The sequence below is a fragment of the Chiloscyllium punctatum genome, chromosome 13 (genome assembly GCF_047496795.1).
Source record: "Chiloscyllium punctatum isolate Juve2018m chromosome 13, sChiPun1.3, whole genome shotgun sequence".
NCBI classification, from domain to species: domain Eukaryota; kingdom Metazoa; phylum Chordata; class Chondrichthyes; order Orectolobiformes; family Hemiscylliidae; genus Chiloscyllium; species Chiloscyllium punctatum.
The window spans coordinates 100,022,812-100,043,921 of NC_092751.1; the positions used below are offsets into that span (position 1 = coordinate 100,022,812).

Here is a 21,110-nt window from a genome sequence, read left to right on the forward strand (position 1 = left end):
GACTGTGGGAGGAAACCGGAGCACCCGGAGGAAACCCACGCAGACACGGGGAGAACGTGCAAACTCCACACAGTCAGTCGCCTGAGGTGGGAATTGAACCCGGGTCTCAGGCGCTGTGAGGCAGCAGTGCTAACCACTGTGCCACCGTGCCGCCCACCTAACTAAATTGAACTGGCTTAAAGCTCACATCTGTGACGTTAGGAACCACTGGAGAAGGCTGAGATTAGATTACTTACAGTGTGGAAACAGGCCCTTCGGCCCAACAAGTCCACACCGCCCCGCCGAAGCGCAACCCACCCATATCCCTACATCTACCCCTTACCTAACACTATGGGCAATTTAGCATGGCCAATTCACCTGACCTGCACATCTTTGGACTGTGGGAGGAAACCGGAGCACCCGGAGGAAACCCATGCAGACACGGAGAGAATGTGCAAACTCCACACAGTCAGTTGCCTGAGGCGGGAATTGAACCCAGGTCTCTGGCGCTGTGAGGCAGCAGTGCTAACCACTGAGCCACCTTGCCGCCCTATATTAATTATTTGATCTTTGGAATACTGCTAAGATAAACAGTGCAGTCTTCAAGAATATTGATACTTGAAAAACAATAATGTTCTAATGATAAAACTTTAATCCTAAATATATTTATTTAGCATTTAAATGACTATGCTTCAGTGCAGTAGTTATGCCCTTATATTCACAGTTTACTTACTTACATTTATGTCCCTTTGCCTCCTTTGTTAAAACACTCCAACAATGCTCACAGACACTGGGTGCTCTGCCCATGAGGATCATTGACTAGTGATTGAGTGCGAATTAGACATGGCTTCTAAGTTATATTGTAGCCCCAACTGAAAGGTTATCAATTAAAGATAGGAGCAGTCTTAGAGGACTTAGATTGCATTGTGGTATAAATGTAATCTGTTGTAATTTATTAAAGTAAAGGTAAACAGAGACTAGCTCCATTGCCTCTAAAACAGCACAGTTCAAATTGATTAAGAGCAGGTTGTTGCTAACTCTTTGCTTGCTTTCTTTTTGGTGGAAAGTGCCTATCCTACATTTGGGTTGCCTGCTAGGAATTCGTTATAAGTCACAGGATGCAAGCAAATAACGTAGATTTTTGAAATATGTTGTTTAAACCACTATTTCTAGTTTCTAAAATTGAAATCTGCCATTTGACTTTTACTTTGCCATTATGCATTACCACTAGGTTAATGAAAACTCTCTTAATAGGATCCTTCATCAACATCTCCCAGATGATTGCCTGTGTAGGACAGCAGGCCATTAGTGGATCCCGTGTTCCTGATGGTTTTGAGAACAGATCTTTGCCTCACTTTGAAAAGCATTCTAAGGTGAGCACTCCACTTTCGATGAAACTCCTGTCGTCACTTCTTCTAATAAATAATTAACAAGCTATTTTGCAAAATGTTCAACTTCTAATTAAAATTTCAAATTTGTTTGATCAGCTTCCAGCAGCAAAGGGGTTTGTAGCAGACAGTTTCTATTCTGGTTTAACTCCAACAGAGTTCATCTTCCATACCATGGCTGGTCGTGAGGGCCTAGTGGATACTGCTGTAAAAACAGCAGAAACTGGGTACATGCAGGTAATGGCAAAATTTTACATCTTTGTAATAGTGAGTGGTATTAAAAGTACTGAGTTGTCTCTACAATTAAGTTTGATACTTGTTTACTCAGTTTGAACTGCTGTTTTTCTTCCAAACAAAACAAAATTTAGAAAAATTTGCTGGCTGTCACTGTAGTAAGTCGCATATCATACTATTTCTTAGTTATACAAGTTGAGAGATTATGGTTCTCAGTATAAACCTGAAATGCTCTTTACTCATAAATAGATTTTTATGATTGACAAATACAATTTATCTTGATGAAATTTTCCATTCCGCTAGACAACAAACAAAACTCTGCACAATTGTCGATGGTGTTGATATTTACATAGCACGGAATAATGTGCTGCCCTACTCCTTTTCTACCTCTTCTCCATCTCTACCTCTACCACAGATCCAAGTGACCTTTTCTGAACAAGAACTTGGTTTATGCTTGAACTGCATTAATAATAAATTATACTGAGAATTTGCCATCATGCAGATAATTGTTTAGAGTGGACAGGATTTTTCTTTTGCTTGTTATGTGAGAAGGTGAATGTTAAAGGCTGTTAATGACCCTTCTCAAATACTAGCAATTCTAAAGAGAATTTCTGCACTTCAGGTATTGTGAATGCCTCAATTATGTCATGATTTTTCAACTTTCCTGAAAATCTTTGACTTGCCATTGTTTGGAAAAAATAACTTTTATACTATTAAAGACAATTTACCCTTAAATTTCTGTCAGCATCTTATCAACAAATAAATGGTACTTCACTGAGGTATTGTGGTGTTTCAACATTTCCTGTGACGTTCTCAGTTTTATGCAGTAAGTTTGTTTAAGGTTCACTCAGTTAACATTGTGAGTGGCACTATAACATTATCTACTACAGACTTTCTATTTTGTTGCCTTGAAACCTTGACATCATTTCTTCTGTTCCCCTATCACTCTTTAAGTTCTTCTTTCCCCCAGCTCATATGCCTACCTCTGTTCTTTCTTTTGAAATCCCTCATGTCTGGTGCCTCCACTGGAAAGTCTCTTCCTGCTCCAGTATGGCTCCAGTTTTTTGTTTTGGCCTTCCTCCCATTCCTGCCCCTGCAGTCAGTTACTGTTTCATTACAGTCGATCTCCTTCCCTCCTTTTGTTCTAACTTTTAAAGCCTCTGCATTGTTAAAAGTTTGCTGCTTCTCTTGTGGCTCCCATTCTGCACTCCACCTAGTGGCAGTCATTGGTCATTGCCAGTAGCTCAGTACTTCAGCTGCTTTTATCTGTCCCTTCTGGTTATTGGAACCGTTTCTGAAAGTGACAGTACAAACTTGCTTGTACATCCATAGATGTTCATTGCCAATAAAAAGTTTAGTGTGTGTCTAGTTTGAGTTGTTATTTTCTATTTCTGCCTTTTTTCAGAGACGTCTGGTTAAATCTTTAGAGGATCTTTGCACACAGTATGATTTAACTGTTCGCAGCTCAACTGGTGACGTCATCCAGTTTATCTATGGTGGTGATGGCTTAGATCCAGCAGCTATGGAAGGCAAAGATGAACCTTTAGAATTTAAGAGGGTTCTGGATAATATTCGGGTAATATTCTGTTTATAATTATTGATGTATTGCCTAATGTGCTGTGGGGCTTGGTCAATCTTGAAGTTTGTGCTGCTTCGACAAAACACAGGCTAATTTGTATTCTGTCTGCTTGAGGTCAAATATATATAAGTAATGTACTTTGTCTACGGGCTTAGTTGTAACGAGTTAAAATATATCGACTGGTTTTGTGATTTCTATTTGGGGAAAAGATCTTATTAAAATTATTCCTATTGTATGAGGATAATTTCAAGTCATGTTATCCAGGAAATAAGAGAAGCTAAGACCCCTCTTATCTTGTTTTCATCATTTTTGTTCTAAAGATTTGTGGATTTTCCAGGTTAATAAGAAGTCTTCATGTCTGGAAGTACCCAAGATACTAATTCAATTCTAAAACTTGTATTCTAAAGCATTAATTGATTGTCTCAAAGTATCTTTGATCTTGCAGTTTAAGCCGTCACTTCCCATCATTACCATGCTTTCACAGAATTTTTTCTGGCCTCACTTGTCTTTGTCCAATAGGCAACTTCTCCCTGTCACTGTCAATGTTACTGTTGAACAATTATTCTTCAATTTCTTTCCTTTTACCAAAGGTTAATTCAATGTTGAGTGAGATTTTTCTGCTGTAAGCAATAGCATTTTTGCAGTAAGGCTATATGCTGTTAGTTATAGGATGATACTCTTTTAAGTCCCAGTCATTCTGAGATGATTGGCTGCAAGTCTCCTTTGATGGAAGAATGCCATGGGCGAATCTCACATTTTGCTGATATGCACCTTCAAATACATTAACCTCTTTCTAAGATTATCTGCCTGTTTTAGTTTCATGTATTTAGAGTCATACAGCACAGAAACAGACTCTTCGGTCCATCTCGTCCAAATCAGCCTGATATCTCAATCTGACCTAGCCCCATTTGCCAGCATTTGGCCCATGCTCCTCTAAACCCATCCTATTCATGTACCCATCGAGATGCCTTTTAAATATTGCAATTGTACCTGCTTCCACGACTTCCTCTGGCAGCTCCTACCTCTGCATATAAAAGTAGTCCCTCAGGTCCTTTAAAATTTTTCCCCTCTCACCTTTAACCTATTCCCTCTATTTACACCCCCTTTAGTGCCTCATTCAGTGTCTGCATGGAGTATTTACTCAAATCACTGAATTGGGTCTTGAAACCACAGCCATCAAACCTGGATCCTCTCAGAGTGTTAGCAACGAATCAAGCAACTAAAGGCCTGCGTTATTTCATTCTCTACCGCAAGTTACCCCACCTTCGTATCATCGTTACAATAAAAGAGAAACCAGCTTGTCTTCAGTATTCACTTGATCCTAAGCACAACTGCCAGTTATATTCCTGTTTTCTTGTAATGCCTCTTCCTAGTCCTGCTTATCCCATCTCCTCTTATTGAATTTTATCATTTCTTTCTCAACTCTGGAAGAGAATTTCAAAGCTTCACAACAGAAAAGATTTCCCAATTGTTCTTCTTTCTTGATCGCTAAGATTTGATCTTGTGTCTGTGAACCCAGCACAAGTAGAACTGGACTTCCAAAGGTCAGAGTGGGGTCCTGTTAGAGTCACCACCTGAGATTTCAGGGTCTCACCTTCCAAGGCAGCCAGTGTTGCCATCTCTTCCACGACCTACACACCAACAATTCAGATTTTTTCCCTCCCTCATCCTTTGCTCCCATGTGTCTATTCCAACCTTTCCTGCCCACCAGCTTTTTCTCCCCCCAGCCCCCAACAACATTTGCAACTAAAGACATCATAGCCATCTAACTGGTGAACTGGGCTATTTCAACTCCTCTGAAAAGGAATCACTCAAAATCGAGCCCTGGCTTACACTTGGCAGTTGTCAGCAATGGCACATCAGAGAGTGAGGGAAACACTGCGTGTTGTGTCCTTCCATGCGGCAGAATTTCTGACAATGACCCTTGGGCAAAACACAATCTGTTTGGATTATGGCTATTGACAAACTACTTATTGGTACTGCACAAGAGGAACTTTAGAGTTAGGGGGTATTCTAGCCATCCAATGTAATAAGTGATGCTGCATAACACGCAAATACTTCTTACCTAACCATTTACAAATTCCAGCCAAAATTCTCCTGTCGGCCCCTTGTCTACAATGCTGTTTGCAAAAAAAATTACGAAGACTGTAAGAACTCAGGAGAATCGATTTGAATTTAGAAATTATTTTGGTCAGGCTCGATTTAGTTTCTATGGAAACCCCAGCATTGGGTCCAAAAGATTTACTCCTGTGACATGAGTTCACAAAGGAGACTTCCATCAATTATAGAGTTTACCAGCACTTAAACTTTGTAATAGTCCATGTAAAGTTCTTTGTCCTGCTACTGTATTGTATAGCATTGTGCACTGTTCAAAAGGCTGGCATTTTAAGTCAGAGTTTTAAACAAAGGTACTTTTAAGCAAGTTTTCTGACAGGCAGTTTAGAGGTGTGGAATCTCCTGTCTGGCATGATAAAACTGATGATACCTTCTTTTTAATATAAAAATCCAATACTGCAGATACTGGAAATCTAAAACTAGCAGGATGCAATGGAAAGTAAGCAGGTCTGGCAGCATCTGTGGGGAGATAGAGTTAACATTCCAAGTAAAAACAATGACTGCAGATGCTGAAAATCAAATACTGGATTAGTGGTGCTGGAAGAACACAGCCCTCCTCTAGCTTATCTCTCCATGCTTCAGGCTCACTGCCCTTATTCCTGATGAAGGGCTTTTGCCCGAAACGTTGATTTCGCTGCTCGTTGGATGCTGCCTGAACTGCTGTGCTCTTCCAGCACCACTAATCCAGTATTAACATTCCAAGTGTCCGTTCTGAAGAAGAGTCGTGTCAGACTCAATATGCTAATAGTGTTTCACTTCACAGATGATGCCAGACTTGCTGAGTTTCTCCAGTGTTCTTTGTGTATTTTAACTCTTCAGCTAAAGTGAGGTACCAGGGTGTGCTTACTAGAGTGTGTTGCCAGTTATTTGGAGGCTTAAGAGCAAGCTGAGGACATTTTCAGACGTTATTGAGTCTTAACTATGTTCGAGTAGGAGTATGTGGCTTCACTGACTCAGATACTGGTCCTATAATTGAAATATCTTTCAGACTGCTGTTGAATTTTGCAAGAATTTTTGTGAACGAATTTGATAAATAACCCTTCGCTATTAATGTGTGGATGAGTTGGGAAGTTCAGTGGAGTTTTGAGATTGGACCTTACTACAATATGTTGTTGTGCAAAGTCTCTGCTCCAACTTGGCCATACCCAGTGTTACAATTTAATTTTGCACCAGTTGCGAGCATTAAATTATTCCTGAGAAGAAGATGATTTTAGTTCGATCAAGCACTGTTTCTTCAGGAAGAGGTGCCTAATAGAACTTGCATTAATACATGACTTTGTATTTAATTTTCACAATTGAATTAGGAAAACAAAAATGTTTTCTCATTTTTAAATACAGAAGAACCTCGATTATCCAAATTTCAGATTATCCAACTGAGATCGCAAGGTCACGATGCTTGGCTAAACTGTGTTATCCAGCATTCAATTATCCGAACAAAATTCTCCTCGCCCATGTCATTCGGATAATCAAAGTTCCTCTGTATATGCATACAGGTGTATACATATAGCTACTGCACTTTTTTCAAGAGCTGCAGGTGGTCTTGAAATTTTTTAAACACTGGAGTCAGGACTTGGTAACCTTTGTGTACTTAGCATGTCAAAACAATTATCATGTATGTGCTTGTTACTTTGGAGACAACGCTATGGTTTGTCATTGTTCATGCAAATGTTTGGTCCTAGATGAACCACCAGTTGTACTAAACATATTACTGCTGAATGTTTAGCCAAAGCAGTCTCAAGTTGTATGATTTTCCAGTTGGGTTTTAAGGGAATATCTCCCTGATTATTCTTCTTTTCTTTCCTCCCTAGGCCATTTACCCATGTCACAGTGAACCTGCTTTGAGTAAGAGTGAAGTGATTGCAGCTGCAGAGGCAATTATGAAGAGAAGCGAATTTCTTTGTTGTCAAAATGAATATCTGCAGGTTTACAGAATTTTCGTTCTCTTTACATCTAAGCATAATGTAGATTAGATACAGGCAAATATTTTTCTTGTTTTCTTTCACGTCTGTGTATTGATTATCCTATCCCATTTCTAAAGGCTCTAACTGGGACTGATTGTGAGAAATACATTGAGGTAAAGGCTACAGTTGTGTGATTGGTCATTTCTTATAGAATCTTGTTTGTTATAAACATTTCCCTAACGCCTGGCTGATTTTGCTGCTAACTCTCAGTATATCAGATCTGAACTGTTTTTAAAATCAGTCACAAAACGTCATTTACATCCCATAAGTTTTGCACCCCTGCATCAGGTAACTTTAATATACTGTACCTTGTGTATTAATAACTCATGAAGCAAATAATTGTTGTAGATCAAAACCTCAAGTCAGAATTCCCCACCAGGATCACCCTGGAAGATCAGATTTTTATTTGTTGGAAATTTTTATAGGATTGTTACTCTTTGTCCAGCAAAATGTGGTGTTTTACATTTAGCAACAATAGTGCAACAATAATATAGACATCTCTACTGACCTTCCTACGCCTCCTAATTAAGAGTGCAATTTTATCAAATTTTGAGAAGTATTGCACTATTAATTGAGATTTGAAGGCAATTGGGTTTAAATAAACCAAACTTATTTCATCCTTGTGGGTAACAGAAAGTAGCTGTGATCTCATTGATTCCAGCTTAATTTAAATCTCAAACCTGTAGCTAATTAAATTATCTTAGTCTGCTTGTACCTCTCTCCATAGATGGTTACGAACTGGCGTGTTCAGATGACGCCAATGGCCAGTATTGACTGTTACACAACTCAGTTCAATTGAAATCAAAAAGATGAATTGCGGCCTGTTTACATTTCGGCTTTATTAGATTTCACCCCCTTTATTAGTTCATCCATGTCATCAATATGGTTATTTTTAAGCAGCCTGTTTGAACATGTTATGACAGGCCTCTGAAGCAGGAGAGACTTGAACACCACTACTTATGCCAGAAGATCCTTTCTCTTTAAACTTGTTTTATTCAACTTGCTCCCAGGGCAGTATGACCTGAACCCAGACTTTCTAGCCCAGACGGAAGGACATTTTTGCTGTGGCACACAGATATTATGGTTAAGGCACCACGAGGAGCACTGTTTGCAACATCCTGTCATCCTGTCAGAGTGTAGTTATTTTCATTAATGTGTTTGGAAATATTATGACACATTTTGGGGTAGGTAGACTTGAGCACAGACAATCTATCAGAATGTAGATATGTGTGATCATCCTACTCAGATGTGTTGTAGAGGAGGCTGGACTTAAACCTGGGCCTTCTGTCTCAAAGGCAGGGGTGCTACCATTTTACTACAACAGCCCTACCTTTCAGAGTGTATACTTGGTATTGCACTCTGTCTCCTACTTCTGACCAATTATAATTAGTAGTATAGGATATCTTTGCAAATGAGTTCTGCAAATCTACTTTTGAGGCAAAGAGCATTCGTTGCACTTTCTTCCTTTGTGATAACAAATGAGATTAGATCATTTCAGGATTGATTTTAAAATGTGACTGCTCTGTATGGCTCTCTGTAACATTGCATAGTGTCTTTACCTGCTTACTAGTACCTTCAAATCTTAATGTTCAGCATTATCCATGAGGAACAAATACAACTGGGATCTTCTGTTTGATTGCAAGTGAAGAATGCACTAATATTTTGGATGTATTTGGTTAAGCATGGTGTGTGCTTTAAAGAATTTCTGCTTTTAGTGCAGGCTTCTCCGGATAATCTGTTTTGTGCATTTGACAGCGTCTACAGTTATCCCTGTATTTCCCATGAACTGAAACATCACATAGCAATTCAGGACATTTACTTAGGATAAATTACAATGCCTTGTTCTGATCTAGCTGCTCCATAACCTCTGAACTTCTTTGATAAACTGAAATATAACAACTCTGACTGACAGACTATAGAGTGGGAGCACAAACCAATTGAGAAATCAAGAAATAAAATTGGAACGAGAAAGAGCACAAACAACAGATTTCACTAGATTTAATTACCAATTCCAAGTCTGTCCCAAAACCAGTTTTAAATGTCTGTCATTCACTGTTTCCATAATGAGTGCACCGGTGACTATGATATACTTGGGATTGATGAGATAACCTGTACAGTTTTATTTAAATTCACATCTCCTTCAAGCAAACTGACTTCCAGTTCACAAGACCAGATTTTTAGTCTGATATTCCACTGACCATCTTGGAATCAAATAGAGTTTTGATGTGAGCATTCCAGGAATCTCTCAAACTTCTAAATTTGAGAAATATACTTTGATCAAGAAATTAATTTTACTATTTAGACTGTCTCCATGGTTAAGAATTGGATTTCACACAAAATGTTCTGAATGATGAATCTGCTCGTTCTTTAGGCAATCAAAAATTTTATCAAGGATTTTTCAGAGAAGATCAAGAAAACTAGAGACAAATATGGGATTAATGACAATGGAACTACTGAGGTATTAAATTTAATATTACAGTCTTCACATTATGTGTATAACTTATTTTTAATACACAGCTAAGAGAGAGATGTGATTCATCTTGTTGATGCATTATTCCATTGGGTTAAAACACAAAAAATTATGTAAAATATATCCACTTCATACTCCAACAATACCTTTCATCAATGTGTATGGTTATAGTATTTAACTAGTCCACAATTAGTAATTGATCTCTAATTATCTCTCTAGCCCCGTGTTTTATACCAGTTGAACCGAATAACTCCTACACAAGTAGACAAATTTCTAGAAACCTGTAGAGACAAGTACATGAGGTGAGATTCAAATATGTAAGATTGAGGATCTGTTTTGTGTGCACATATTCATTAAATTTCACTAAATTGGATTGGATTTATTTTGGATCAAATAATCCCTGGTTACAATTGCAGCTATGAGGCTTAGCAGCTGAAGTGGCTGTTTAGTTTGAAGAACCTATTTATTGATTTGAATCACTTTATTGAAGATGAACTAATTTTTGATGTTTAAAAATTGTTGGAAAAACTCAGCAGGTCTGACAGCTTCTGTAGGGAGAAAGCAGAGTTAACATTTTGAGTCCAATGACCCAGTTCTGATGAAGAGTCACCAGCTTTGAAACATTAATTCTGCTTCCTCCCCATGAATGCTGCCAGACTTGCTGGGTTTCTCCACCATTTCTGTCTAGGTTTCAGATCTCCATCATCTGTATTTCTTTGTTTTATGTTTGGTTTTTGGTGTATTTTGTCTTGTTGCATAATCTTCACAAAGACGGCAGTCCTACTTGCACGGAAGGTCTTTAATTTTGTTACTTTGAGGATTTGAAACAGTATTCTAACTTGGAGGTGAGAGTACTAACCCTGAGTCAAGGGCAACACGTTAAATTAACTGTTTAAGCAATTTAATGCTGATTCAAATTTAGCTGTAAACTTGGCTGTTGTTCAGAAATAGGAGAAAGTAAGGACTGCAGATGCTGGAGATCAGAGTTGCAAAGTGTGGTGTTGGAAAAGCACAGCAGGACAGACAGCATCCGAGGAGCAGGAGAATTGATGTTTCAGACATAAGCTTTTCATCAAGGACTTTAACCCGAAACATCGATTTTCCTGCTCCTCGGTTGCTGCCTGACCTGATGTGCTTTTCCAGCACCACACATTTTGACACTGTTGTTCAGAAGTGTGCACTCCTTGGGATTGGCAGAGATCTGTATCATGCCACAAGCACTGAAGATGTTAGGCACCCTATTTATCTTTTGTTTAACGACTGATAACTAAAATTCTGTTGTATGTGTTAAACTTAAGGGTTTCAGTTACATGTCAGTACTAGTTTTCCTAGTTAGAATAGAGAAGTGAAGGAGTAATTTGACAGAGGTGTTACAAGACTTGAAGAATTGTGAAGGCAAGAGAAAAAAAATGAAATGACAGAAACCACTTCAATGACAAAAGTTTGAGTAATCACTGGGCACAGGTTTAAGGTGATTCCCCAAAAAAAAAGAAATGCATTTCTACACAGTAAGTAGTTTTAAATGATTCGGAACTACCTGGAAAAGCGATGGTAAAGGGGAGGAGACAGTGTCACGGTAATGTCACTGCACTCGTATTCTGCAAGGCCAGGTGAATGCTAGGGTTAAAATCTCACAGCAGCTGGTTCAATTAATAAATATAGGGGGTTATAAAATTAGCCTGTGTCATGTAACTGAAACCCTTAAGTTTAACACATACAACAGAATTTCTTGGTGACCAAGAAATAATCAATCCTTGTTGTTGTAACCCTTCTGGTTTACTTACGTCCTCTTGGGGGGTGCTGCAGAGGGGATAGTGTCTGCTGTCCTTGTCTGGCCTACATGTCATCTCAGACTTCATGAACAAGCTTAAGGCATTTTGTAATTGGGAATAAAAAATAATAGGATTAGGACTTTACTAAAATATCTAATAATTTATTAAAAGTCATTGTTGGATATGTTGTGATCTCTTCCTTGTTCATCCTAATTTCTTACATATTTGTCCACTTTAAAAGAGCTCAGATGGAGCCAGGTTCTGCTGTTGGTGCTTTGTGTGCACAAAGTATAGGAGAACCAGGCACACAGATGACCTTGAAGACTTTCCACTTTGCTGGTGTAGCTTCAATGAATATTACTCTGGGTGTACCCAGAATAAAAGAAATTATTAATGCATCAAAATCTATAAGGTAAACCCAAACATGGCTTGTTTTTCTGCATGCTTTTAGTTTATTAAATATTGCGTTGTAGTCTGAGTATTAAAGTAGCTTGTGTGCAGGATTTTTAACTGCAGTTACTATCCACTGAGACTCCATGAAGATAATTTGTTATCTATTTACAGCTTTTTTTTTAACATTCCTAAGTCACACCAAACATAATTTAGAAAGATAATACTTGATTTTGTTTTGTCTGTTTTCTCCTGCATGGAAATTTTATTCCTATATGCCTATTTCAGGTGTACAGAATAAGATTAAGGGTAAGGAAAAGTTTAGGGCAAAATGAGGAGTCAGAATGTTGTGTTCATGGCTTGATGCATGGTGCACTTGATACAGCTCTCATTTTGTCGAAAAAACAATCTGTACAAGGGAGCAAGTCAAAGCCTATGGCATATCTACCACCTTAGACAAGGGTGGTCACAAGTCCCCAAAATGAGCCAGCAAGTTGAAGTGACTCTCAGTTCTTCAGATTCAATGCTGCAATTTCCTAGAGGGCAGTCAATTCTTCCACTGTTTTAAATTCTGGAACGCCTTCACAGACAAGTTTGTTCTCAACATTTTCTTCTGGACTGGCTGAGCTCAAAGCATGAATAGTAGTTAAGCTGTTAATTTACTTTGCAGCACTCCAATTATTACAGCACATCTTGACCAAGATGATGATGCTGACTTCGCTCGACTGGTAAAAGGAAGAATTGAAAAGACTCTGCTCGGAGAAGTAGGTCAATCTCTCATCGATTGAGAACACTGTCTGTTCATGTTAAACGCACTGTTGCCTGGTGCGTGCAGCAGTTGCTTTGGAATCATACTTTTTTTTTCTGTAAAATTATAGAACTGGCATCAAACACCAGGCTTTTTAGGTGATCTTTTGTGAAACGAGATACCCTTATGACCACATTAATGTACACTCGAGAGAATTATCTGGCTGCTGATATGCTGTAGGTACGATCTACATGATCATTGCATCACTGATGAAAAGAAAGATTGCAGCATCCTTATTTAGACATTCAGTTAAGCTTTGTTAAAATGCAGGAGATTTGACCTCTCACGACATTGCTCTAAACATCAAAGAAACTAGATGCCAGGATGATGACAAAAATCAATTTCATCGATCAAAGCCTATCCTTGCAGTGCACTGTCAATTGCTGTCTTCATCACTAAAGCACCAGTGACTTTCTGTCTGGTTGGACTGTAATCAGGCTATCAGGGTAGGAGAACATCTCAGTATGTCATCTGTCAGCTGCACAGATAAAAACCTCATCAAAAGTTGAACTAGTTGTATCTGTGATGTAACTGGGTCAGCTTTCACAAGCTTTGAATAATGGTTCCAAGTATTTGTTCAGTTTTTATTTCAAAGGTTGCTATTCCTTCAAAGTCCCTACTTCTGATATCTGAGTAACTTCATTATAGTATTTGGATTGTTTCAAAGATTCTGGAATAACCCAGAACTGTTAATAACTTAGAAGTAAATTATTTAGGTGTTATCTATTTGCAATGCATTGCATTGTGTTTGGTAAACCCAGCACAGTATTACACAGTGGTCAGCTGTCATAATGAACTTAATTTAGTGCCACATTTAAAAGCTGTGCTGCAGTGATTGTTACATAATGTACTCCAAACAAAGCAGAATATTCATAGTAACATGGCAACAGTCTGAGGGCAAGCCAGACTGTCACAATCTTGGTGTCATATATGGCCTTGAGATGAGCTCTAACCCTATACAAAACCAACAAATGTCTTATTTCTGAAACATGGTGTAATCCCACTCCGGTCTTCACTCATCTGTTGCTGAAAACCTCATACATGCCTTCATTGTCTTCAAATTATTCCACCAGATTGCTGGTTGTCCTACCATATTCTAATCTCCTCCAACTTGAGTGGCAGAGATTTGGGTGAATTCATATCCCCAAATCTGCACCTATCATCCCTGTGTTTGCTTATGAACTTTTTGGTTCCTGGTAAAGCAATACTCAATTTTAAAATTCGTCCTTTGCTTTTTAAGTCCCACATTGCACTTGCTTCCCTATCCTCTGAATCCTCTCCAGCCCAATAATTTTCCAAGAAATCTGTTTCTGCTCAATTCTAGCCACATGAGCATACCTAACTCTCATAGTGCTTGACGTTTGGCAGCATGCCTTCATCAAGCTCTTAAATTATGAAATTAATTTTATAAATCTTTGTGCTTTCTTCCTTTAAGAATCCACGAAACCTACTTCTTTAAACCTAGCTTTTGACCATTTGCTCTAATATTGCTTTATATGGTTCAGTGTTCTGCTTTATCACGGTTCTGTGAAGCCCTTGGGAGCTTTCATTATGCTAAATATAAGATACTTATGTTTTGAAACAGCAGGTTGTATGTAAATAGGAAAGCTGAGAGTAATGCACCAATGAATACGGATATCTAAACTGGGAAGAATATTAAAAGTGAAAGTAGCTCCTCAATGGAACTTATTTAGTTCTTTTGAAGGTTTGCATTAACTTAGGAAAAAGCAAAGAAATTTGTGCATTAACTGAAATAAACATCTAGATGTAAACATTTTAATTAGCCAAAGGTATTTAATTTACTAATTTTGCAGATTTCAGAATATATTGAAGAAGTTTTTCTGCCCGATGACTGCTTCATTCTTGTCAAGCTTTCCCTTGAAAGAATCCGACTTCTGAGACTAGAGGTAAACAGGCAATGATCTGGTGTTGATCCATCTTTCAGAAAACCTTCTCCTTCCTCTTGTTTCCTTGGAGCAATAACTAAGAAAGTAATTTTATTCCGATATCCTAACTTCAAGGTGAACGCAGAAACTGTGAAATACTCTATTTGCACATCAAAACTGCGAGTCAAACCAGGTGATGTTGCAGTTCATGGCGAAGCTGTCGTGTGTGTCACACCTCGAGAGAATAGCAAAAGTTCGATGTACTACGTTCTTCAGTATCTAAAAGAAGAACTGCCAAAGGTAAGGTGAATTGAAAGACAGAGCATCAGCTAGTGAAATAAAAATAAAAATTACTGGAGAAAGTCAACAGGTCTGAAAGTGTATGTTGAGAGAGAAACAAAATTAACTTTGATTCTGGTATACTCTTCCAAACTCACATTTTAAATCTCCCACATCTGAAGTACTTTGCTGTTATTTGCATTAGTTAGTGATATGAATAAGATGAAGTAGAGTTAGGAATGGACAGCAGGTTTCTGCAAAGGGAATAGTTAACTTTTTGGATGTACCTCCTTTATCGTCCTTATAAAATCAAACAAATTATGGGGGGAGAGTATGAACTTGTAAGTAGGCATGAAGTGTATCTCCCTCTAACATGAACTAAAATCATTAAGTAGAAGATGATGGAAGAAAATAAGCTCAGTGATGTTGCACCAATTCCAGCTGAACCCAGCAAAGTCAGCATAGGGAGATGTAATGTTCCTTAATAATCGGTGAGACAGTGTTATTGGGAGCTGATACAAATGTAATGGGCTGACCAGTATCTTTCTAAACTGTCAAAATATTTGGTTCAAAGTGTGGGAAAGACATTGCTATCATTTGACCACATTTGGTGGTGTTTAAACATGTTGGGATTGTTAAACCAAAAGTATTTTCAGTATTTGTACATTTCTAATTTATAGAGTCCAGCTAACAAAATTAAAATGCTTCAGATTGTTGTCCAAGGTATTCCAGAAGTCTCCAGAGCAGTTATTCATATTGATGAGCAAGGTGGAAAGGAGAAGTACAAACTACTGGTGGAAGGTGACAATTTGCGTGCAGTCATGGCAACTCATGGCGTCAAAGGAACACATACAACATCAAACAACACTTACGAGGTAATCTACTTCTCTCATTTTCCTTAAATACATTAATTTGTCTTTTAATCTTGCATATATGCACATAGAAATGGTAGTTATAGCCTCTGCAAATCAAACTGCAAATGTGTGACCAAAATGTTTAAGAGATCTGTTTTCTGTCATGGACAGAGTTGTTCAATTAGTGTCTTCCTGATGACATGACATAATACACCTCCATTGTATTGGATACCATAAATGTATAATTGACTCTTGTCATTCCATGTCACCACACTGGGACTCCAGTTTGTTTGGTTATCTAGAAAAGGTTACTCCTTGTGTTCCCATGAGGCTTAGTAAGATGCACGAAATTAATGATATATGCCGATATCTGGAAATGAATATGTGCGCAAATAGTGAATCCTGCACACCCAGTATGCTGTCATAATCATATTATAATGGAGTAATTTATTCACTTTCAGTATGTGTGATGTCTGATGATATATGATAAAGGGCTATAGTGCCTTCAGCGGATTCAGAAGAATACTTCATTATTACAGTTTACCATGTGCAACTGTGTTGAGCTATCTTTAGAACTTTTATAAAATCTGTTTTTGAAATTAACTTTTCCAAGTTGTTCAAGCAGGGTTTCACAACCTTAGTTCATATTGTCACTAATGTTAGTGTGCCCTTGATAATATTAATATTATAATTTGATTGACTAATCAGGCCAGAGGACACTTTGGAGAAATTTGTGAGGCAGATCAGTGCTGAATGACATTCAATTGTTTGAAATGTAAATGTCACAAAGCGCTTATGAGCAATACAGAAATAGTGAATAATGCAACAAAAAGGACTGAGGAAATTATTCTAAAATTAGCATTTAACATATCAAATTATTATCAAGTAGCAGCTAAGAATGTTTTCGTTATGTTAGGTCAGTTCAAAATAAACGTAAATATATTTGAAAAAAATATTTTTAAAAAGTAAGAAGAAACTCAAGCTACTTTGGCAAATTAAACCTTGAACACTTTTTGATCTTAAATCATATACCCAACACAGAAGGATGATCCCTAGCACCATAGGTATGAGTTGTGAAGACGTATTGGTATAACCAGAACAGGATTTATCCTTGAAGCAATTTAGAAAGGTCCTTACTTGGTGAAAGTAAGTTCATCGAGAGTAATATTTAAGGGTGTGTTAGGATACAAAGGTCTTGGTTTCAAAGGTTGCATGGGGTCCCTACCCCTGAAGTGGAAGACGTGGGTATGAAAACAAGAATATATGGTTTGAAGCAGTAACAGCAAATTTTGCAACAAAGTTAAAAAAAAAAATCATGTAAAGAGATATATACTTCGAATGGTTCACATGGTAGAGTAATAGAGATGAAAGCCTTGCTTAGAATTCATGGGGGGTTTAAGGCTGTTATTTTCCTCACTTATGGTCCAATTTGTAATGGTCAACTTGTTTTGCAGATTACAAGAGCAACGTACATATCCTCTCAAAAGCCCATGGCTGTGTTTTGTATAAGATATTCATGTGTGGGTGTGTATGTAGGTTTGTTATTCCACTGCATCTTGAATAAAATTGTTAGTATCTTCCACAGCTATAAACATTCTTCAAAGCCAAAAAAGCCATAGATTTCATAACAATTGTTACTAATAGGGAGAGGTCTGTGGCTGTATAACATTGGTGTACGGTACTAGTGGGGACAGGTCTGTCATTGTCTGACACTGGAACACAGTACTGCTGTGGTCAGGTCTGACTCTGTTTAATACTAGGCTACATTCTTGGTGGGCTACAGTACTTGTGGGGACAGGTCAGTCATTACTTTCCATTGTCTGCTATGAGACCTTTAATTGCTGTTTGGTAGTGGACCATACGTTGACCCTACCTGGTTGTTCTAGCTATCCGATTGCTTGAAATGTTTTGAAAAATATAAAGCTTGCCTATTTTAAAGCTTCTGTTTTGAAATTGTCCATAGGTAGAGAAGACATTGGGTATTGAAGGTGCTCGATCCACTATCATCCATGAGATCCAATATACAATGAAAAATCACGGGATGAGCATTGACAGAAGACATGTTATGCTTTTGTCAGACCTGATGACATACAAGGTTAGAGTCTGAAACACTCAACAAGAAGTAATCACTGAAGAGCACTTTGTTTCCAAACTCAACAGCAGATCACGTGCAGTGTTAGCAACAAAGGGAAATAAGTGTGCTGCCTATGGTTAGGAAGACATCAATGGGTTAGAGTTCATCTTCTGTCTGCCACAAACCGATGTCTTGAGATGCACATTCAAGCATCCCATTTTTGGGATGTGCTGGTTTTCTTAAAAGTAGTGCATGATGTCAAATCAATCTTCAGAAGAGAAATAACCCTTTCCTTGTCTTCTAAAATTCATTTTAAAGTAATTCCACTTTGTCTCATTGATTTTTATTTAATGCCTCTTCACCCCGAAATAAAAATGATAACTCATTTTAAAAACCATTTGTAGAGGTATTTTGTCCCTGTGATGTTTAGTATTTGTTTCTGTACATCAAACCAAAATTAAGTTGCAATCTATTTAACATTAGATTAAATACATGTTTCCTGTGCTATCCCTAACTCTGCAGGGCGAAGTATTGGGAATAACCCGGTTTGGCTTGGCAAAAATGAAAGAAAGTGTCCTCATGTTGGCCTCATTTGAGAAAACTGCAGATCATCTCTTTGATGCTGCATACTTTGGACAGAAGGACTCAGTCTGTGGTAAGTTAGGCCCGTGGTTTTGGAGTTTGATTTGCATTGTGACTATGATTTAGTCTTTCTCTGTGTCCCTGACAACCACCTACTGACTGGCGTCTTCCTTTTGTCTCTAAAGGTGTGTCAGAGTGTATTATTATGGGAATCCCAATGAACATAGGGACAGGACTTTTCAAACTTCTTCACAAAGCTGACAAGGACCCTGACCCACCGAAGAGGCCACTGATATTTGACAATAATGAATTCCATATCCCAATTGTTACGTAGCAGGATTTGCATGGTCTTATTACGACTGGCTGATGGAATCCTCTTCAGTTTTGTTTGAGTCTATACCGGAGGGAATTTCCTGCAGCTGTTGCTCTGTTGAGAGTACAGACCAAACACTTGGGTATTTCCAAAAAATGACCATCATGCAACACTGAAATGCTTCAGTATATGATGCAGCCTGGTGAAAAGTTATATTTTATGAATAGCTGCTAAAAAGTATTTGTTTTCATGTCAAAGAAATTTATTTTAAATCACGACTGTGGCTTTCCCATAGGAGTGAGGGTTTAGTAATGGTATTTATAAGTTTAAATCTTCAGGTTGTCAAGGATTGAAAGTATCTCTTGATTGGACTGAAATTTCAAAAATGAATTAGTAAATAAGTGTAACAATGTTCAATTTTAATTTTCTAGTGTTGGAATCTGGACAGATTATGATGATAACTTGTGTGGAAGTAATCCATCAAGTTTAAAGTACTGAAGTAATTATATGTTGAAGATGTTCCAGCCATCCCGTATTGTTACTGGACTGGAACGACAGTGCATGCAACTTACCCTTTGCTTTGATTGAGTTTGGCCAGAGTTTAAAAGGTTACTGGGGAAGTGCTGGTCATGTAATTAGGTTTTGCTGTTCATGTGAACAAAGGCAATCTGTCTTAAAGAAAAAGGACTAATGGATATTTTGAATTGCTGTAATTTAAAAGTATCCTTTTGGAGTTGCAACATAATGGATTTACCACTGCAGAAACAAAATAAACATTTGATTGTCCAGATTATTAGGTTCTATTAGTGTGGACATTAATAAGTATGTTATCTATACTGTTTAGGAGGAGGTAGGGCCTTGTTTAAGGCACAAGTTGTCTACAAGAAAGTCTCACCAGAAGTCATTTACTTTCAGTTCCTTTCTCTCTTTCCCCTTAGTTGCCAAACTTGAAACTTGCAATAGATAAAATTTGTATTAAAGTATCCATTTCAGTAAATGTTTCATTATTTGCAGATTTTCAGAGAGTGGAGGATATTAAAGCCAAATCTATTATCATATGCATGTGTCTTTCCCAGTGAGAGAGTAGTGCTAATTTTATTGACATAAACCTATTTGTAGTGATGGGGAAAACAAGCTGGAAAAAAAAATACATTTTACTACTGTAGCACATATCTTTAAATTTCAAGATGCAGAATCCAGTGTGAAGTCATAATTTTGCCAGTTTAATATTTTGCTTCCCTCCCTACACTGAAATTTCTTGCAAGAAGACAGAATTGATTGAATTAAATTATGGAATCAAATCTTAATTTTGTGTAATTAATGTACCCACATTTTACAGAAAGTATTTGATTCTATTGAAGATTAGGTGGTCATTTGATCTAGGTTCTGCTGGCAAATTTGGAATGCTGATGACTGGTGGCATTGGGCTTTTTGTGTAAATTCCTGAAGTTTCTGTGGTGAACAGTTTGCGAAGTCACGTCAGATGACAGTTAAGAGTCAGTGATGGTGTGGGGCCACTGGAGCAGCCTGACTAATTAGATTCTCCAAACCAGTGAATGAGTTTAATTTTTACAAAGTTAATCGCAAGCACTAGCTTTTGGAGCGCTGCTCAACCACCTGATGAAGGAACAGCGCTCCGAAAGCTAGTGCTTCCAAGTAAACCTGTTGGACAATAACCTGGTATTATGATTTTTAACTTTGTCCACCCCAGTCCAACACCGGCATCTCCAAATCTTGAATATTTACAGAATCAACCTTTTCATAGAGTCGTACAGCATGAAACAGACCCTTTCGTTCAACAAATCCATGCTATGTTCCCAAATTAAACTCGTCCCACCTGTCTACACTTGGCCCATATCTCTCCAATCCTTTCCTATTTATAAACTTATTCAAATATCTTTTAAACATAGTAACGATACCTTCATCTACCACTTTCTCTGGCAGTTTATTCCACACACAGACCACACTCTGTATAAAACACTGCCCCTCATGTCCTTTTAACAATATGCCCATTAGCATTATAAAATATGTAAAATTTTCAAAATTCCCAAGAAAAAAAACACGCTAACTTTAAGATTCCCAGACTTTAAACTGAGCTTAATTTGGCTGACATAGAGTGGAACAGTGGTTTGCTGGATTATTTGCCAAGATTTCTGAATAGCTTGCACTTGTCCTGTTAAACATGCTGGATAAAATTTGGATCACTATTTCACACTATGTTAGACATTTGAGTTATGCTTTTGACTTTTGAGGAGCTCTCCATTTGTCCCTCAAATGGCTTAACCAGGAATGAAGTGTGATTTTAAATGATGATTTTTGTTAATTATAGAAACACTAGCAAGAGAACAAAACCTGACACCTGCTAATACATTCCTGTTAATAGGCTCTGTGAAATGCAAAATTTGTTCCCTCTATTTGTCTGAACA

General features: G+C 37.8%; 1 protein-coding gene across 2 annotated transcripts in view; it reads left to right on the plus strand.

Moving 5' to 3' along the window:
• Positions 1-19,477, plus strand: part of polr3a (polymerase (RNA) III (DNA directed) polypeptide A) — a 52,135-nt gene extending 32,658 nt beyond the window's left edge. Inside the window, exons 18-31 of one of the 2 annotated variants that reach the window (XM_072583431.1) lie at positions 1,234-1,352; positions 1,467-1,604; positions 3,007-3,177; positions 7,104-7,217; positions 9,628-9,714; positions 9,946-10,028; positions 11,740-11,910; positions 12,559-12,652; positions 14,511-14,603; positions 14,718-14,882; positions 15,572-15,736; positions 17,679-17,810; positions 18,312-18,444; positions 18,557-19,477. In XM_072583431.1, coding sequence (XP_072439532.1) covers positions 1,234-1,352; positions 1,467-1,604; positions 3,007-3,177; positions 7,104-7,217; positions 9,628-9,714; positions 9,946-10,028; positions 11,740-11,910; positions 12,559-12,652; positions 14,511-14,603; positions 14,718-14,882; positions 15,572-15,736; positions 17,679-17,810; positions 18,312-18,444; positions 18,557-18,705 — 1,814 coding nt within the window. In that variant the 3' untranslated portion in view covers positions 18,706-19,477. Of the gene's footprint in view, positions 1-1,233; positions 1,353-1,466; positions 1,605-3,006; positions 3,178-7,103; positions 7,218-9,627; positions 9,715-9,945; positions 10,029-11,739; positions 11,911-12,558; positions 12,653-14,510; positions 14,604-14,717; positions 14,883-15,571; positions 15,737-17,678; positions 17,811-18,311; positions 18,445-18,556 lie in introns of those variants that run through there. The other variant, XR_011962316.1, reaches the window with a different exon arrangement.
• The last annotated feature ends 1,633 nt before the right edge of the window (positions 19,478-21,110 follow it).